The sequence below is a fragment of the Mytilus edulis genome, chromosome 3, assembly GCF_963676685.1.
Source record: "Mytilus edulis chromosome 3, xbMytEdul2.2, whole genome shotgun sequence".
Classification (NCBI taxonomy): Eukaryota; Metazoa; Mollusca; class Bivalvia; order Mytilida; family Mytilidae; genus Mytilus; species Mytilus edulis.
In genome coordinates, this window is record NC_092346.1 from 41,427,035 (window position 1) to 41,446,733 (window position 19,699).

The 19,699-nt window shown below is 31.5% G+C and overlaps 1 protein-coding gene across 1 annotated transcript in view; it reads left to right on the plus strand.

Moving 5' to 3' along the window:
- The window catches only part of LOC139515256 (protein phosphatase 1 regulatory subunit 37-like), a 39,535-nt gene extending 24,489 nt beyond the window's left edge, over positions 1–15,046 (plus strand). The window contains exons 13-25 of the mRNA XM_071304819.1: positions 2,867–2,969; positions 4,704–4,776; positions 5,538–5,617; positions 5,900–6,008; positions 6,174–6,281; positions 6,673–6,740; positions 7,353–7,429; positions 8,165–8,200; positions 8,966–9,045; positions 9,724–9,797; positions 11,279–11,360; positions 12,229–12,430; positions 13,814–15,046. Coding sequence (XP_071160920.1) covers positions 2,867–2,969; positions 4,704–4,776; positions 5,538–5,617; positions 5,900–6,008; positions 6,174–6,281; positions 6,673–6,740; positions 7,353–7,429; positions 8,165–8,200; positions 8,966–9,045; positions 9,724–9,797; positions 11,279–11,360; positions 12,229–12,430; positions 13,814–13,926 — 1,205 coding nt within the window. The 3' untranslated portion in view covers positions 13,927–15,046. The remainder of the gene's footprint in view (positions 1–2,866; positions 2,970–4,703; positions 4,777–5,537; positions 5,618–5,899; positions 6,009–6,173; positions 6,282–6,672; positions 6,741–7,352; positions 7,430–8,164; positions 8,201–8,965; positions 9,046–9,723; positions 9,798–11,278; positions 11,361–12,228; positions 12,431–13,813) is intronic.
- The last annotated feature ends 4,653 nt before the right edge of the window (positions 15,047–19,699 follow it).

The window sequence follows — 19,699 nt, forward strand, 5'->3', positions numbered from 1 at the left end:
GAGTTTCCAGTTTTAGTTTTATTCATGTAAATTTCCATTGTTTGATAATTTGCTTGCGTAAGGAAGTTTATAGTATTTGCATTTTGTTGAGTGAATACTAGGACAAATATATTATGTTATAGTCCCAGGAAAATAGTGCTAATGTCATGAATGTTATGAAGGTTGAATAGCTGGTCTATCAGATGAATATTTCAAGGTCAAGGATTATAAGTTTATATTATGTTGACATAAAACATTTTTTTATACTGCCAGACATGTACTGTGTACATTTATAATTATTTATAAAATATTAGGAGTAAATACGTTGAACAATTGTTTTATATATAATTTTTTATTGAAAGAAAGAAACACCTAAACTAGAAATGTTGCTTGCTTTGAAAAGATTTATGCGTGGGCATTTATGCCTTTGAATAACATATCAATATATGAATTCTACCACTTTGATAAGTTATTGAAATGTATTTTCAGTACAACTACAAACATAATTACGATAGGGAAAAAATGATACAAAATTTTAAAAATTCTGTACTGTCTGAATTCATCTAAAGACATGCTATGCATAATTTTTCAACAGAATTTGTGATTGAAATAAATTGAAAATATAAAAGACAAATAATTAAATATTTGATATATTTATGAATTATTAAGTGAAGGGTACCATAAGGGTGTTCAGAACACACACAGGTTTGTGCCAAATATGGATATTTGTTTGAATTAGAAGCATCATGGTGTCTTATGAACTTTTTATTGTTATGTATTTAATTTATGTAAACTTGAATGAAATAGATTATTACAGTAATAAAAAAATGGTATTATATTTAATTAACTGGTTAGTTTCACAATGCATTGTTTAGAATTTATTTTGTCATTATTTGAAACCATTGATTACTTTATGTTAATAATGTTATGAAATAAAAATGTAATAAAATATTAACTTGTTAAGAATTATTTATGTCCCAACTGTGTATAAACTATTTGGAAATATTTCAAAAGGTACCAGACTACCAATATACAGAATTAAGAAACATGAAAAATGCCTATATCACTCTCCTTAGTTGTGCCTTAATTTGTGTATCACATCTTTGAAACATAAGTAGAAATTACCAGTGATGTCACCATTGTCAACTACATCTGGTCATCGATTTTCCTGTTTGAAGGGTTTTACACAAGTCATTTTTGGGGTCCTTTATAGCTTGCTGTTAGTTGTGAGCCAAGGATCCTTTTTGAAGACCGTACTTTGACCTATATTGGTTTACTTTTACAAAATTGTGGCTTGGATGGAGAGTTGTCTCAATGGCACTCATACTACATCTTCTTATATCTATCTGAACAGTCATGAAATATATTTCCCAGGACTTATAAGGCTTATAAGATAAAATAGATAAAGATAAAGATATTTTATTTTCCAAATCTAATAGGTCCTCAGGGGGACATACACATACCAGTATACAAATATAATCTTAATAACATACAGGATTCTACATGATCGTCATATAAATCTCCTAAAATATAGACTTAGAGTAATGCAAGCTATTGTCATTTTGGGACCTTTCATTGCCGACTCTGCGGTATTTGTTTTGCTCATGGTTGAAGTTTGTACTGTAAACTACTGACTGTGCAAGGGCTGTATAGCCAGTCAAGGTCGTTAAAAACTTCCATTTGTTGTACTGTGAACTATTGTTAACTTCTATGTCATTTGATCTGGTGGAGAGATGTCTCATTGGCAATTACACTAAATCTTATTTTCATATAATATGTTTGATACAAAAAAAGCATTCAAGGGTTGCTACTATAGAGATGCGTTAAATATCCTGTCACCTGATTTTATTATGCCCCACCTGGCACCTACAATAGTAGAGGGGCATTATGTTTTCTGGTCTGTCTGTCTGTCAGTCTGTTTGTCTGTCCCACTATAGGTTACAGTTTTTGGTCTTTTTGAAATTCTAAAAAAATGCCAAATTAGAGTTTTAACCCCAATTTCACGGTCAAAAATGATAATGTGGATGGGGCATTTGTGTACTAGGGACACTTTCTTGTTTGCGAACATAGAAATTAAAAATGATAATGTGGATGGGGCATTCGTGTACTAGGGACACTTTCTTGTTTGCGAACATAGAAATTAAAAATGATAATGTGGATGGGGCATTCGTGTACTAGGGACACTTTCTTGTTTGCAGTTATTTTTATTTTATTTCTTCTTTATTTTTATTGGGTTTTTTGTTGTATTTGCTGGGAATGGTTTAGCTTTGACATGAACCAAAGGGTGATACTCTAGGATTCAGAGCTTAAAAGCTCTACATCCCACCTAGAATCAGACGCAGAGAAACAAGCATAAAAGTAACAAAAATTCAATTTAATGATAAAACCAAAAACACAATCAATCAATCATCATCATTGTAAGTAACTGTTGATCACTAATTGCCAGCAACAATGACCAAAACCCATACTGCATAGTAAGCTATAGAATTTCATTTATAAAACAACAAGGTTTCTGTTGTTATATAGTAACAACATATAAATTTACTCAAAGTATCCGTATCTATATCGTAACATCAAATGGTATTAATTCTGTCTTTAACTCGACGGGTAATAAAAATTATTCTGTTTTAATCAAAGTTATCCAGCAGCCATAAAAATAAGGGGCTAAAATACCAAATTGGTCCTGTTAAAGAAAGCTTAGTTAGAATGTAATCTACTTTTTTATTTTTATCAAGTATTGTTATATTCAACTGTTTAATTAAATATTATGTTGTCTTCTTTTTAAATCAGTCCGGTATTATGTATAAATATTTAAATTATCTTTCGGTACTAACTTCTACCATTTCGAGTTATCGAACTTTAATGAATTTCCGGTAATGAAAAATCCGATTCCTGAACATATATTTGGTGGAAATGCCGCTGTTTGAAGCTTTAAGTTATAGCAGTGATAAAAATGTTGTCATTTTAGACATCGGAGCTGTATATACAAAGTAAGGACAGAGTATGAAATAGTTCTGTTCAGTGTGTAACTATAAACCCTATCCAATTTCCACATAATCGGCTCGTAAAAAATGTGTTTTACATATATTTTAGGAAAAAGTAAAAACACAAAAATACTGAACTCCGAGGAAAATTCAAAAAGGAAAATCAAAAATCAAAAGGCAAAATCAAAAGTCCAAACACATCAAACGAATGGATAACAACTGTCATATTCCTGACTTGGTACAGGCATTTTCTAATGTAGAAAATGGTGGATTGAACCTGGTTTTATAGCTAGCTAAACCTCTCACTTGTATGACAGTCGCATCAAATTCCATTACATTGTCAACGATGCATGAACAAAACAAACATACTCAAAGAGTAAAAATGTCAAAAATAGGGGTACAACAGTCAATATTGTGTTATCATCTTAATATCACTACTTAAACAACAAATGTAACAATGTAGTACAAAAAGGCATACATCAAATTTAACATTCTCATTTTGCTTTTCTTATACGGCTGAATTTATCTATGTAAAGTCTACCCATAAATGAAAGAAGGTTTTCATTACTGGTGTAAAATTGCGCGTTTGAAATTCGCACAGGTAGACATAAAAAGAATTTTGTCGTATGACGGCATACATAAATGCAGACTCACGTAAAGAAGATATAACAAAAAACAGACTTACAGTAAAAATAATAAATAAAATAATGGTGTGGTTCAAAGTATGACGGGACACATAAGTACAGTTTCACGTCAAATACGGCTGAAATTATTATGTGGGTCATCTCGGCGTGGATGGCAAGAGGGACCAAGTCAACTTTGACTGTCTATGAAGCCAACCCACACTGTCAATAAGTAAACTAGGACTGTCTATAATGACAGTTAAAAGCTACTTTTTTCATAGAATTTTGCTTGTATTATATCTTTGGAGTGCTCATAAAATTATTGTGATTCCATATTAATCTTAAAGGTAACAATACCACAGGTATTTTGTAGGCGGACTAAAAATGATCACATGCCGAAAATTTATTGACACATCTTGTGTATACATAATTTATCGCTATTTGTCTGCCATTACTGGATATCACACAAGTTCCTTTAAATTTTTGACGTCATAAAACAAAATATCTGATTTAATGGAAAAGTGATTGTTGTATGCATCAAAAGGTCAAGTGGCCGGGGTTAGCGATAACGTGTAATGGAGAGGAGGGGGGTATACGTAGGAGGGGTCCTGATCCTAATATCCCAGGCTTAAAAACACGAAATCTTGAGGTCCCGAATTTAAATAAATTTAAATCAGGATATCCCAAAATCGAAAAGAGAATTCCCAGATCCCGATAGTGTCAATTCTGAAATACCGAGCTTGAAAACACCCCATCCTGGAGTCCTGATAAAGGTCCTACCCACCTTATTGGAGGTAAGGGTACTCTAAGGGTAAATACAATGCATACCATTTGAAAGAAACACTTTTTAAGAATGGAATGGTTTACGGAACAAGAAAATCGGGAATGAATTGACAGCAATATAAGGGTTTGAAGCAGAGAGGTGAAAAATATAGTTGGTGCCTTCTCGTAAATATATGTTGATATGATAGTAGGTCTTCCCATGGATAGAAACAAGTGCCTGTGATAAATACTGGATATGTTTTCTTTGAAAGAATGTATGTACCGGTAGTCATAATAAATAAACTGCAAATAAAATTGCATTGGTATAGCTCTAGGCATTGTATCTTTGTTGCAGATGTGGTTTAGCAGGTGAAACTGGACCAAGATGTATTATTCCTTCTGTAGTGAAGAATGAAAAAAATGAAAAGGTATACATCATGTACATGTAAATGTATTTTTGAATATGTAGAAATAATGCTTACAGTAGAGAAGTTGAAGTTATTACATTTTTCCATTTTGTAAATTAATGATTAACAATAATTCATTACATTGCTGTATTGGATAAATAAGTTTCCACTTAAAATGTGACATAAATAGGTGCGGTACAAAAGTGTTTAAAACTTTGCTTACCTACTACTTGATTTCTTCTACATGTATCTTGACCTTGATACCAATTGATGTTGATGACTCATGTTTTATCTGTTTAAGAACTTACGGAGGTACATGGAGGTACAATGTACCTGCATATGAATGTTAGAGGTATTTGAAACTACTGTTACCTGTTGTTAGGCCCAATTTTTGTTTATCTGACCTGATTCACCTTGTATTTCAATACCAGTAAAAGAAAATCCTCCTCAATTAAGGTCCAAGTAGAACACACATTGCTACAGGCAGGGTTCTAACTAGAGTAGTCAGTAACGATAGGCTAGTGATCGAGGAAACAAACTACTGACATGTAGACCACTTTTCCAATGAGGACCAGAAGGGGATAAAAAAGAATTTATCTGTGAAAGTGTGCAATGATTTCAAGAGTCTTCAATTGCTTGAATGGCACTCCAATTCCATCTGGGAGTGAACCTGACTGTCAAGTAATGGAAATGCATGAATACATATGTGCAATCTAATGCCAACAAATAACAAGATTGTAAATAACAAATAACATAGATTCATTCCTTTATATCTGTTACAGATTGTGAAAATATGGGAGTTTAGCAGTACAGAAGAATTATATGAGAATCTCAAAAATTTTCTGTTTCAATTATTTTTCAGGTAAGTTTATAAAGAAATTAAACAAATTATTAAAAAGATATTATTCTCAAAAACAAAACTTATTTGAAAAACAATATTAAGTCATATGTAATACATAGTATAACCTTGATTGTTATCAGACCTTCTAGATATTAGGATGAACTGAAAAAACAAAAAATAAAACCATGTCTCCACATACTTCTTTTAAATAAAGGTATTTGATAACACTGACAATTAAACTGTATCATGAATAAACTGATAGATGTAGGTACAACTTTTATAAAGAAATTGTTCTCTTTTCAGGAGTTTATTGGTAAATGCTAAAGACAGAAGACTAGTGGTGTGTGAATCTATACTATGTCCTTCCCAAGTGAGAGAAACCCTAGCCAAAGTTCTCTTTATACATTTTGAGGTTAGTACATATATTCAAGAACTGAATAGATATATTTAATAAGGATTCACAAAGATTTAAAATCTATGTGTTTTAAAGCAAATTAAAATGAGTAATTTTCAAAGACATTATAGCTGTTATACGTGTATGTCATCATAATTAACATGTCATTTCAATATATTCCAGGTGTCATCCGTTATGTTTGGAGCTGGTCACCTGTTGTCCATGTTGACCTTGGGGACCAACACTGGTTTAGTTATCGACCTTGGATACTCAGAAACAGTTGTTGTACCTGTATCCTTTGACCGTGTCAAAAAAAATCATGTAGACATCTTAATTTCTTTTATTATATTACAAAGGTTCTCATTTGTATGTTTTACTTGTGATTTTCAACTTTTTGTAAACTTGAAATTTAATTAATGAAAATTGTCATTCACAAATAATAATGAATCCACTGTATAAACAATAAAATATTTGCTAAGAGCCTGGCAGGCAACTATGTAGGTAGCACTAATTCCTAGCATTCTTGTATAGAAATAGAGAAGGTCCTTTCAAATTCTAGCAATACCTTTCTTAGCCATACAAGCTATATGTTAAGACTTTGGCTATATTCATATTTGAAGTGTTTTAGAGGAACTACATTGACTCACCTGAATTCCAATGATTTTCCTTAATTTGTATAAAGGTCTATGAAGGCATTCCAGTTATCAAAGCTTTACAAGCTATACCTGTAGCTGGCAAGGCAGTACATAGGTAAGGTTTATACATATGTGTTCCAGTAGATAGCAATAAGCAACAGGGATGCATTTTTATGCCCCACCTACGATAGTAGAGGGACCTTAAAATCAACCTTAAAATTAGTACACATGTTCCCTATGATATGATCTTTCTAATTTTAATGCCTAATTAGAGTTTTTATCCCAATTTCACAGTCCACTGAACATAGAAAATGATAGTGCGAGTGGGGCATCCGTGTACTATGGACACATTCTTGTTAAACTTACCCAAAAGATCAATTGAAATGAAAAATCAAAACGTAAAATAATCAAATAGCTTACAAATTATTATTCAAACTTGAACAAGCCTGTTAAAACACATTTTATTTTAGACTTATGACCACATAACATTGTGTTTTATACCCCGAAAATGACAATTATAAATTTGAAGAAATGAGAACGTGTAAATTTTGAAGATAATATAACATGAAATCAAGATCTAGCTTTATGTGTAGCAATTCAAAAATATTGAGATCACCTTTTTCTCTGAAAATGCAAGCATATCAATATTTCAGTACATGTATTCATATATGTTTATATATGTTAATGAGAGATAATACTTGTTAACAAACATTGATATTGTTTATAGGAAGATAGAAGATTTGTTAAAGGACACTGCTAAAATAACTGAAGATGGAGAAGACAAACCTGTTTCAGAAGTTCCAGGTAAGAACAAAAATCTAAAATAATAAGATTGTAATATCAAGAATAAAAGTAGGATATTCATGACAGGCACTTGATAAAGGAAGAGGCATAGCACTTTTGTTGCTGTTCTTCATCTAAGGTCCCTGTAAGGCTATCAATGTATAGCAAAATATTACACCTCACCACATAAGTCCAAGACAGCCTTAAACACCTGATGAAATGGAATTCTTTGTAAGAGGTTGATACTCCAGATTTTTAAAACAAAGAACCCAGGGTATCAAAGATTATTGGAGACACACATCCTTACATACTGTTTTCAGAAATATTAATGAATCTTTTGTAAAATTAGCTTCTGAGAATGAAAATCTTTGGCCTATTATGCTTAGTTGAAATTGTTCTCTGAAGAAAAGAAGGTTTCATGAACTGTATCTTTATATTTGTAAAAAAAAATACACTTACTGGTATTTTCATTAGAGACATAGTTTGGTGTTCAGAAATCATGTATTTAAATAACGAGATTAGAATTTTGAATGAAATTTCTTATTGGCACGAAACTGCATATTAAATAATAAAGAAATCATCACAAAATATTTAAATTTACAATGAATGTGAACATTTGCACAACTATGTGGTAATCAATTTGGAAAGAAACTAATCATTTTAACATGATGTCAAAAACAGACAGTTTGTATCTCTGATTTTTGTATGTGACCTAATCAGGTTTTAAATTGTTTTAAACTGTTGTCTTTTTTACAGAATGCTTAACTGAGGAACTTTTGGAAGACATCAAAGGTAAGTTGTACTAATGGCTACTGTGGATTTATTTATTTTCATGGATGCCAATTTACGTAGATTGAAAAAACTTGCATTTTCGTCACGTGGATATTTGATTTCATGGTTTTGCCAAAGTCTGCATACGAGCTTATATAAAATTTGTCATTCGTTGACTATTTATATTTGTGGTTCAGCTGTATCCATGAAACCCACGAAAATTGTTATTCAACGAATAATAATGAAGCCACAGTATATCTTCACTTGCATACAAAAACAACAGTGTGAAATGCCTATAGTTGAGGATGGTATGTGTTATCTGAAAATACTAAAATCCTTTTTTTAAATGCATATACATGTAATAAAAAAAATATATACCATTATGTCTTTTAATTTTGAGTCTTGTGATTGTTGTATGAATAAATAATAACTTGTGTTAAAGTCAGCTCAAATTATTCAGTGGCAGATCCAGAACTTTTCATAAGGGGGGGGGGATAGGCCCCCTGGATCCACCTTCGTCATATATGGACATCAGACATATTAACCTATAATGGTTTACTTTTTAAATTGTTATTTGTATGGAGAGTTGTCTCATTGGCACTCACACCACATCTTCCTATATCTATCAGAGTTCAAAAGTTTCCTATCAAAGGCTTTTTGCGGTGAACTAGACTTTTCCTACAATTGGGGTGGGGTTGGGGAAGAAAAGTGGGTGCAGTTATACACAATTATGAAATATACATTAATTTAACATAAGGTTTCTTAAATGACTGCTCTATTTTGTAGTTCGCTGCTGTTTTGTGACAAATTTAAAAAGGGCCAAAGAGATACATGAAGTAACTATGAAGGGAGAAAGTAAAGACCAGGTAAATATTGTTGTTATATAATTATTCACTCCTCATATCAAGTGTATTGTGGATTTACTGATTTTTCATGAGTACCAATTTTTGTGGATTAAGGTAAAATTTAAACTTACCGGTAAGTAAATATTTGATTTTGCGGTTTTACAAAAGTCTGCAAACAAGCCTATAGAAAATATGTATTCACATTTATTTAATATTTATATTTATATATAAAGTTTTTATTGTTTCCGAATCCCGGTATTTATATTGTACAAAAAAAAATGTATAATTATATTTTGTGCAGGTTTTGAAAAAATAAAATATTGTTTAAACTAAATGTGTATTGTGTTGAACATTTACATTTGTGGTTCACTGGAACCCAGAAATACATGAAAAATGAAAAACCATGATTAATAATGAATCCACAGTAAATCAAAACAAGGTATAGGTAAAGTGTTTGTATAATTCATATTTGTGACCTTGCAAAATGCATTATACCATCTAGGATATAATTTCAAACACTACTTCCATAGATTGATTGCTAAATTGATTATTGTTTGCCTAATGTCAAGCTCTATGCTAACTTTTGGTTTCAATCTACATAAATAAAAAATATTTGCATTACAATAAAGATATAGTTTCTGGAAATATCAGATTATGAATGATTAATTTTTGCTTATTATTTTTCATTAACTTTTACAGTTACCAACTCCACCTCCCAGTGTAGAATATCCTCTGGACGGAGGTAAAATTCTACATATATCTGGAGAAATTAGGTATGTTTCATTTACTTCATTCTTCATGTTCTATATCTCTAGGAAGAAGGTAAAACAATATACTGCATATTACTGGTAAGTTTATATAGTAGTTACCTTTTCCTACTGTGTTGAATATTCTTTTTATAGGGGTCAAATATCATATTTCTAGTAAATTGGGGAATTATATATTATTTTCCTGGCTGTCAGTTACTAAAGCTATTTGCATGTGTAACATATATTCAGGTAACTGGGAGCCATATGTCTCTGAATTATAACAATGGCTTTTAAAAATTTAATTTGCGATTGCATGTGCTCTTTTGAACTCCAATGAACAAAGATACAAGAATATTAAAGGTGTACCAAGGCATGCATGCAGTGTTCTTCCCAGATATTTCATTTAGCATCCTGGTTAACAGGAGAAATTGAAATACCATCTTGTTTCTAAAAAGTATAGCATCACATCTTTCTACGTTATTTCTTTAAAAAATATTTGAAATAAATGTGACATAAAGGTATCAATGACAATTAGAGCATTTTTGTTTAGAAATCAGGATGCATAATTAAATTGCACACCTGCGCACACTTGTACTACTCTAGTTCAAACAGAGACATGTCTCTGGTTCAAACAACATGCTTTTGACGATTTTTCATTTTCACCTTTTTAATTTTTTCATAAAATCATATTTGTGAACGTAATTCTGATCATTTAAAATTTGACTAAATTAATTAGATGCAAACCTGCTGAAATGTAAGAAAATAACTTTGAATAGACAAATCAATGTCCAGTTCAAAATAGTTTACCTGTCACCTGAACAGGTAAATTTCAGCTGTTCAACAACTAATTAGCCTTGATTAAAATGAGAAGATATTAAAGTAGGGGTTGTTTTGATAGTACATGTACTTTTAAAATCATCATGTCACTTTTATGACTGGAAATGTGTGGCTGTTAAAGGCAAAAGGTTGGGTCAAAAAGATCGCAAATTATGTTAAAATAACCATCTCTTTAGAAAACCTAAAAACTAAAAAGTAGATGACCATTTCCTGCTTTGCTCAGCCAGACTTTTACCGGACATATTACAATTGTCCGAATTATATGACCGTTTTGGAAGCCTTGCATCACATCCATAACACAATCTATAAGAAAACCACTTCAGATAGCATCACATTCAAGATTATAGCATCATATTACCATGATTCTAAAAGGCCCTGGGAAGAACACGGATTCATGTCCATGGGGCATGTCTGTCTGCAACCAGTTATAAGAAGTAAAGAAAAACAATCATATAATTAGGTACATGTTTGCAGGACTGAGGTGCATCTTTGAAATGCTGACCCTTTGCCATAAGATGAGGGTCACAATTCAGTTGCTTTAATTAGAATAATGTTTTAAATGAAAATCATGATTTATCGTCATACCAGACACCATTTGCATACTGAACAAAAGCATTGATGAAAAATGTTGCAATATTTTTTTTATATATATATATATATATATACAGAGAGCACAGTTGTGAAGTTTTGTTTGAACAAGATAATGAAGAAGTCTCAGTATCAACACTTATATTAGATGCCATCATACAGGTAATTATTATTGGACATCAAATCATTCAGTGAGCAGAAATTAGTAAAATTACAATTGTATATTGTATATAAGTTATTTCCCTGTCTGAAAACTCATTATTTGTGCTACAATGAGGAGCAATGGTGAAAAGAAAGAGTATCTGCAATGTACGAATGTTTTAGATTTATAAATTAGTTTATATATTATATTATGGTAGAAGTAAAAAAAAATTTAGAAACCAATATTTTTTGGAGTAGGCAATAAATATGAATATAAGAATTTGTGGTATGATTCCCAATAGACAACTTTCCACCAGTGACTGATTGATGTAGATATTATCAACTCAAGGGCACTCCTACATCCTCCAAGAATGAGCAAAACTCAGATGGCATAGAAAGCTATAAAAGATCCTGCAATGAAAAAAGTAAAACAATTCAAAGGAGAAAATTAATGGCGTAATTTATCGAAAAAAATAAATGAGGTGGAAAGTTATAACATTCAATAAGGTTTACAATAACCAGAATATATTAGCAGTAGATAGAACAGTCAAAGAATTCTTATGATGACTATAATTATAGATTATCGTTGATCATCTCAACGAGATTGATTTTCTCGCTTGAGTCGGGACGGCGAAAGCGAGAAAGTCAATCAAGTTGAGATGACCAATGATAATCTATTTATCGCTATTTTACCTATGACGAAGTTATCAATTTCATGATCTTTCATGTCAATTTCCTTAGCAACGCCACGTGACTGCTTAGTTTCTAGCGATAATTTTCATCTCAAGCGAGTAGCATGATATGAAAAATTATCACAAAAAAAGATCAAAGGAAAAATGCACAAAATAGCGATAATGAGATTTATTTTATTTCATGTACCTACCTTCAGTGTCCCATAGATATGAGGAAAGTATTATCAGAGAATATAGTTATAATCGGTGGTACATCAATGTTAGCTGGCTTTCATCACAGACTTAGAGCAGAACTTTATGATTTGTTAGAGAAACCAAAGTACAAGGATAGTCTAGCTATTAAAGAATTTAGATTTCATCAAATGCCTGCAAAACAAAACTATGCTGCTTGGCTTGGAGGTAAAATAATATCATAGCAAAGAAATGTTTATTGTTTAACTTGTGATAGCCTTTATATATATATTTTTATTTTGCTTGTCTACCTAATCCATATTCAGGCAATATGAAATAAAAGTTGAGTTATGTTTTGAGAGGCAAAACCTGGATACTGTAAATTCAGAAATTATTGCATGCATTTATCATTACAATTTGTGAAAAAAGGACAAAAATGTCATTTTAACTATTTTCAAACCCTGCATGTTTTAAAGGGGCACTAGCTGCCAAATTCATGTTCACCGATTTGACTCAAATTCTCATATTTTATTTATAACAATGTAAAAAACAATTTTCCAAACTATCAAAAGTATAATATAATCAATTTACATGACATGGTCTCAATAAGATGTAGCTTTGTTTCGTGTGAATATTAGCCAGACCCCATCTAATTAACTATCGAGTTGACCTTCTTTGACCATATAATATATGTAAACATAAACATAGATATAAATAGATTAAGCAAATTGTGCAATTGGATTTTATAGATCTGTTAAATTTTGTATTATAGATTAAAAACCTATGTTTATTGTTGTTTTTACCTATAAAAGAATGATTTTTTGTGGATCGAATCAGTTAATCAAATTATTTACCTTTGTTTCACTTGCAATGTTGATACTCTTTTCCTTTAAATAACCATACACAGACAATGCATGCATTATTCTATCTCTTTCTACGGGGCTATATTGGAGTTCACATGAATACGGATTTAATAAGGTCAGATTATTCACTTGCAAGTGAATAATTCATTATCAATTAAATTATTTTTGTTAGCTTAATTTGACAAAATTAAACCATTTTAGCTGATAAAAGCAAATTATTGTTTCACTATTTTGCTTTTATTAATGATTGAACAAATAAAATCATACTTTAGATTTTTTATACATCTCGTAGCTAGTGACCCTTTAAAGTATACAGCATATTTAATGAAAGAATTTATGCAGGGTAATATCTCTCATAAGGGTAATTCCCCATAAATGTGGAAGTTGGTAGATCTATTATTCTTTTATATGAGAAATCATGATTGATTGTCTTGTCACTAATATTATATGCGCAACTATGAGATTAAGATGTATAATAAATCTGATAAGTGCTTAAACTAGGGGACTTGATTAATAATATTGAAACTATATGAAAGCTTTTTAGGGTTGTTTCGTTTGAAATATTGTCTTGCAAGCTCATTACAAAAGGTTGTTGCAAGTATTTTTTAAATGCAATGAACATTTCAATTGGGCTGTGGATTTATCCAGAATCTTGGATTTTATCAGTGAGAACCTTCCAGTATCCCTGCAAGAAGGGTTAACATCTTTATAAATGTCTGTATCTTTCATTTATCTGTTTATATTGTAGGTGCTATGATGGGAGCATTAGAGACTTTACCCAGTAAATCAGTGACTAGAGATCTGTATATTATAAATGGACATTTAACAGACTGGTGTTCTATATCTTCCGAAAAACAATGATTTATATAGATTATTCCTATTCAATATTAGTGCAATATTTTGGTGGTTGTTGATGGTGCATTGTTGCTAACTGTTTATTATTTATTCGACCAACTAAATCATGTGACATGAAGAAAACTGCTTATTTATCATTTGAAGCTGTATTATTAGCATTGTATTTAGTACTTATATCTATGACAAATAACGTAAATATATGGAATTGGGAGAACATGTAGCAACTAGGATGTAAGGGCTATTCCATTAAAAATGTATGTAGGAGGGTAGGAAGGGACCCTCTTCTATCCTTCCATATACCTTTTAATGGAATAGCCCTAAATAAAACAAAAATGTTTGAAGATTTAAATTTTTGTTCAAAAGGTTGATAAATGATTATGAATTCTAAAACTGTTCATCCCATTGCTTCAAATGGCACAGATAGTCTGGTGTTTTATATCTCGAAACAGCCCCCCCATTTTAAAAGATGTGCTGAAAATTTAGGTTACCTGGACACTATACTAAATAGACATTAATGTGTATCATGTAAAAATGAAAATAACAATAGTGTCATTTGATTTGTAACCTAAACAATTCATGATTTTAACCAAGGACATAACATTATACATAGCAGTCAATGAAAGTTGAAATATTTAGATGATTTTGACATGTTTAAAGAACCCTTGCAAAATACCAGAAAAACGATTATTATTTGGCATACAAGACCTGTGAAACAGAGCATACTATAATTTTGAAGGACTCCGTTAGAAATTTGTTCAAGAATAAATAATCATTCTAAAAACATTTTTTTATAACAAAAAATTGTAAGTTTTTCTAGAGAACCAATGATAACAAAGAATTATTTTTTTTAAATTTTGTTAGTTTTAAGAAAAAACCTTAGTAAAGTTATATATTTTGTTAGTGAAACTAAATTTTGACAGACATGGAAACTGATTTAGAAGAGCCATCCATACCTTTCTCATCTTCAAATATAGGCATGGTATTCTTCAGTGTAATTTTTATCAGGAAAAAAATTTGCAAACGTATTGTACACTTTTATTTTGTGTCTTCTGCATTACGTTTGTCTTTGCATAGCTGTAAAGCTTGTCATAAGTCTTACTAATAAAAGTATTTAAGAGACATTATACACATGTGTTGTTACTTCAATATGTGGGATCATTGCTGAAATACAATTTAAAGATGATGGTACTTGAATACAGTAAAACTAGTTTTAGCATTTCCCTCTGAATTGCTTTTCACTGTTTTTATGTTAGATATTAAAATGAACCCAGAAGTGCATTTTTGTAATAAAGGCACATGCTTTGCCTTGGCATCCTGTAATGACAGCATTGACTGTTAATAATGTTATGATTTAGATTTTATTAACTGCTGTCATGAAGAGATGTTCAATTACAATACCCAGTCTTATTCTAGGAACTCAGACTGAGTTCTGAGAAATAATGTATATACATGTATACAGAAAAGAGTATATAAAAGTTGAGACAATAAATGGATAAGTGAAAATGAAAAGCAGCCATGGGTATTGTATTGCCTTCAGTGATTAGAATAGTTAAATATCATACATAATATAGTAACAAAGTTCTCACAGCCAAAAGACTGCATAGTTATGTCTAAAAATCACAGACATTGCTCAAATAAAAAATCATTTTCCCCAAAAAATATACATGCAGTAAAATATCACAACAATAAAATTACAGCTGTATGTAGAAAATTAAATTGATATAGATAAAACTTGATTCAGATAGAGCTTAAAATAAACTGACAATTAAAGATGGACACAGATACTGCTAAAAAAACAAGAGCCAAATGATGGTAAAGCTACCAGAGTTAGAATGATGTGAATGGTTAATCAATTATAGGTCATACCAAAGCCTTCTACAATGAGAAAAACCTATACCATATAGTCCGCTTTAAAATGACCTGACATGAAATGGCCTAATTTAAACCGATGCAATTTCCAACAACAATCACTGAACTAAAGGTTCCTGACTGGATAAACACATAAAGAATGTGGCAGTGTTAAACATGTTTGTGAGTCCTGAACCTGAATCTGCCCCCTAATCTATCAAAGGGGTGATACAGCACAACATAAGGACAGAATATAAAAATCAGTTACAAATGGCTTTGCTGAATAGATTGGTACAAGACAAAAAACAAGAAGCCCACATGTGTCTGAAGAAAAAATCACCAGTTTGCTTATTGGGACTTTAACATACACATACTAGATTACTCTTGTGTTGCTGACCATTTCTTACATTCAACATGTTTTGACATAGCTTCTATAGTTTCTAGATAAAAGCCAAAATGAAAAAAATGCTTAAAATCAGATCAGGGGCAAACTTTCAGATCAGATTGATATTGAAAGCAGAATATTTTTGCAGTGCACACTCCTTAATTGCCAAAAAAATAATATTTCAGGTGGAAAACTCCAAATCAGTTTATAGATTATTTTTTTTCAATTTTCAGTGTAGATCTTGTTGTGCTGATCCTTTTGGGAATTTACACTTTAACCAAGTTCCTACATTTTTTTTACTAACAGCCATTAACTCCCATGAAAAGGAAAATCAATATTTATGAGGCAATAAACTCCAAAATAAGTTGTTATTATTTTCTCCAATTTCTAAGTGTTAGTTATAGCCAATTGCAACTGATAATTGAATCATGTTCTCCCAGATAAAAGTATCAATTCAACAGATTTAGTGTAAAATCCTCCTAAACATTCTGAGTAATGAATGAATCTGCAATGCCAAAGTAAACAGTATTGACTAGCTATAGAATCATTGACTCCTTACTGTACATATATATAGTATCACATATGTATGCCCTATCTACGATAGTAGAGGGGCAATATATTTTCCGGACTGTGCGTCCGTTCTTCCTTCTGTCAGGTTCAGGTTAAAGTTTTTGGTCAAGGTAGTTTTTGATGAAGTTGAAGTCCAATCAACTTTAAACTTAGTACACATGTACTCTATGCTATGATCTTTCAAATGTTGTTGCCAAATTAGATTTTTTTACCCCAATTTCACGGTCCACAGAACATAGAAAATGATGAGGGGCATCTGTCTACTACGAACACATTCTTGTTTAGTTATGTTTTTATCTTCAAAGACATATTGTTCATAAATCAAAACAAGAATCCGTGTTGAATGGAACCTATATGGGTCCAAATCAGTGGTCGATTTCACAAAAACTTACGACTAAGATTAATCGTAAGTATACTGATTTGTTAATGACTTAAGACCAATCTTAATCGTAAGTTTTTTTATATTCATTTTTGCTGATCTGTTTATCTATTTCAATTTTCAATATAAGCAAAAATTACAAAACAATAAAGAGCAACTTACAATTTTTTAGCCATTTATACCACTTAAGTTCTTTATTTTGTTTTAAACCTCATGGGAAATTACTCATATAGGGTCTTAGCTTCCGGTTTTTGCCACAGGGACTCGGTTAGCAGATTCAAATTTTGTTAATCAATGTTTTTTATATTTTTTTTAGTATTTCCTGTCTATTTGTATTACTTTATTTACGTATTTGACGATGCCATCGATATTTCTTTGTTTTCTAGCAATGTACACTTTACTATCCATATCCGTATACTGAAAAAAATACTAGCGATATTGATTATTAGCAAAAAGTTTGAAGTCAAATAAAAGACATATCATAAAGAACATAAATTGTCTTTACAGTGATGTGATACTTGAAAGATAGAAATCTGCATGTTTACAACATTTAATGACCAGGATGAGACGACAATGAGTATGCTTATTTCAACTTGATAATTGATTATTTCTGCGAATTATTACAGTTATCCTATTCATTTAGTTATAATATCCGCATGAACTATTTGCCACTGGATATAAAGCAAGCAACCATCAATCAAACGGTACGCACTGAAACTAGGTTCGGACCGGACTCCGGACAATCAAACCAACATGCAAGCCGGTACGAAATTATCAAAGTAAACAAGCCACTTTGCACTGTGTAAGACACCGTGAAACACAATAGTCATTCGACGATAATCTTAAAGTGTTGCATAGAAGACAAAATAGTTATATAAAAGAATACTGTCATTTTGATGGATTTTGACATGAAATCGTAATGTACTGACCGAATTACGTCCTTTTACTTGTTGTAGTGTTTTTGAAAATGCACTAACGTCCAGCTAGAATAAGAATCTTTGAAGGATGATGTATTGCCACAAACTTCATTATAGTTAGTAAGTATATGGTATACTATAAATCAACTAAATTTCGCGACCGATTTATTTTCGCTATCTTCGAAAGTAGAAAAAATGCGCGAATAAGTAAAACCATGTTCTTCTCGCATAAATGCATCTTGAAATAAGTAAATAGCGAAATTATATCATCGCAAATATAAAAAAAAAAGAATATGCGGTATGATCAATTGCTAATGAGTCAACTCTCCTCAAAGTCTGCTTGAAAGGGATAAAGCGAAGATAAGTATTTGCGAAAAAAAAGATGGCTTCAATATTAGATTCTCTATTAGTTTTCCAGAGTTACACAGACCAACTAAATATTTTTTTGGCACAAGAAACACGTCACGTAAAATCAAACTACCTTTTTGGGATTATATATGGGACCATTTAGACCTTGAAGTAATGCATATAAACGTTTGTTCATTGTTGAAGACTAGGCCTATCTGTTGTCCTCATGATTTTGTGAAACTTATGTCGTTGGGTTAATATCTTGCTGACGCATGCACCACATACCTACTTTTATTTATATACACTGTGCAACGATTATTATCATTGCGACATTTGTCTTTTTTCTATCATTGTCTATTGAAATAATAACGACAACAAATGTTTAAAGTACATCTCCTTTTATTCATGGAAATCTCAGAAAGTATATTTTATCATATTTTTATTACAATTTTTTATAGATTTAATTTAACAGAATGTGAATATGTAATAAAGTCTTCCTAATTAAAACCACAGAATTTCAAAGTTTTCAATAATTTCGTCTATCTTCAGTAAAAATATCTTCTTTACGAAGGTCAAGAACATCTCTCTGGACAACTGTACCTTTAACATTGTAACTGTATGAAGTAGAGAATCTTGACCTATCGTGACTATCACTATTTAAAACGCTATCTTTGGGTTTCATGCGAACTAATTTCGGCCGAGTGTATGGAAACGGCGTTGTATTTACAAATCGTGTCTCCTTCTTTTTGTACAAATATTTAGGTCCTTTACCCGCCGATCTTCGAGCATACGTCTTTTCTGTGTAACATTTGCTTGCTGATTTCTTCCTTTCTTTTATTGAACTTCCACTACCAACTCGTCCGGAATGTTGAGTGTCTTTGCGTAAAAGTTCCGTGCTGCTTGACAAGCACTGTGATGCTGATCTTTGTTCTGTGGCTTCAAGACTGCATTTGCCAGCTGCAGACCCCATTGCACAGGAGAAAGCGCGCTTTTCTTCTTGACGAATCCTGTAACTAAGACATGACAATTAAATGACGTATACCGGCGTTATAGATACCGTTGGGGGACAACGTGGCGAGAGGAAGTTGTATGGACTGCGCTATGGGCGTCAATGTAAGTACGACTCAGGAAAGACCGATCATTAAGTCTAAAAATAGTGAAAACCTAATATTAGTTGAGAGCTTTCACACATTTTCGTCCGTTAATGCCGAAAGCAGTTCTATCAGCACCGGTAGTTTGTCAAGTCTCAGTGATGAAGAGACTCCCTTGATCGAAATTTTCAACGACAACCCAAACAAATCTGACAACCATGGAACTACAGGCACGAACAAA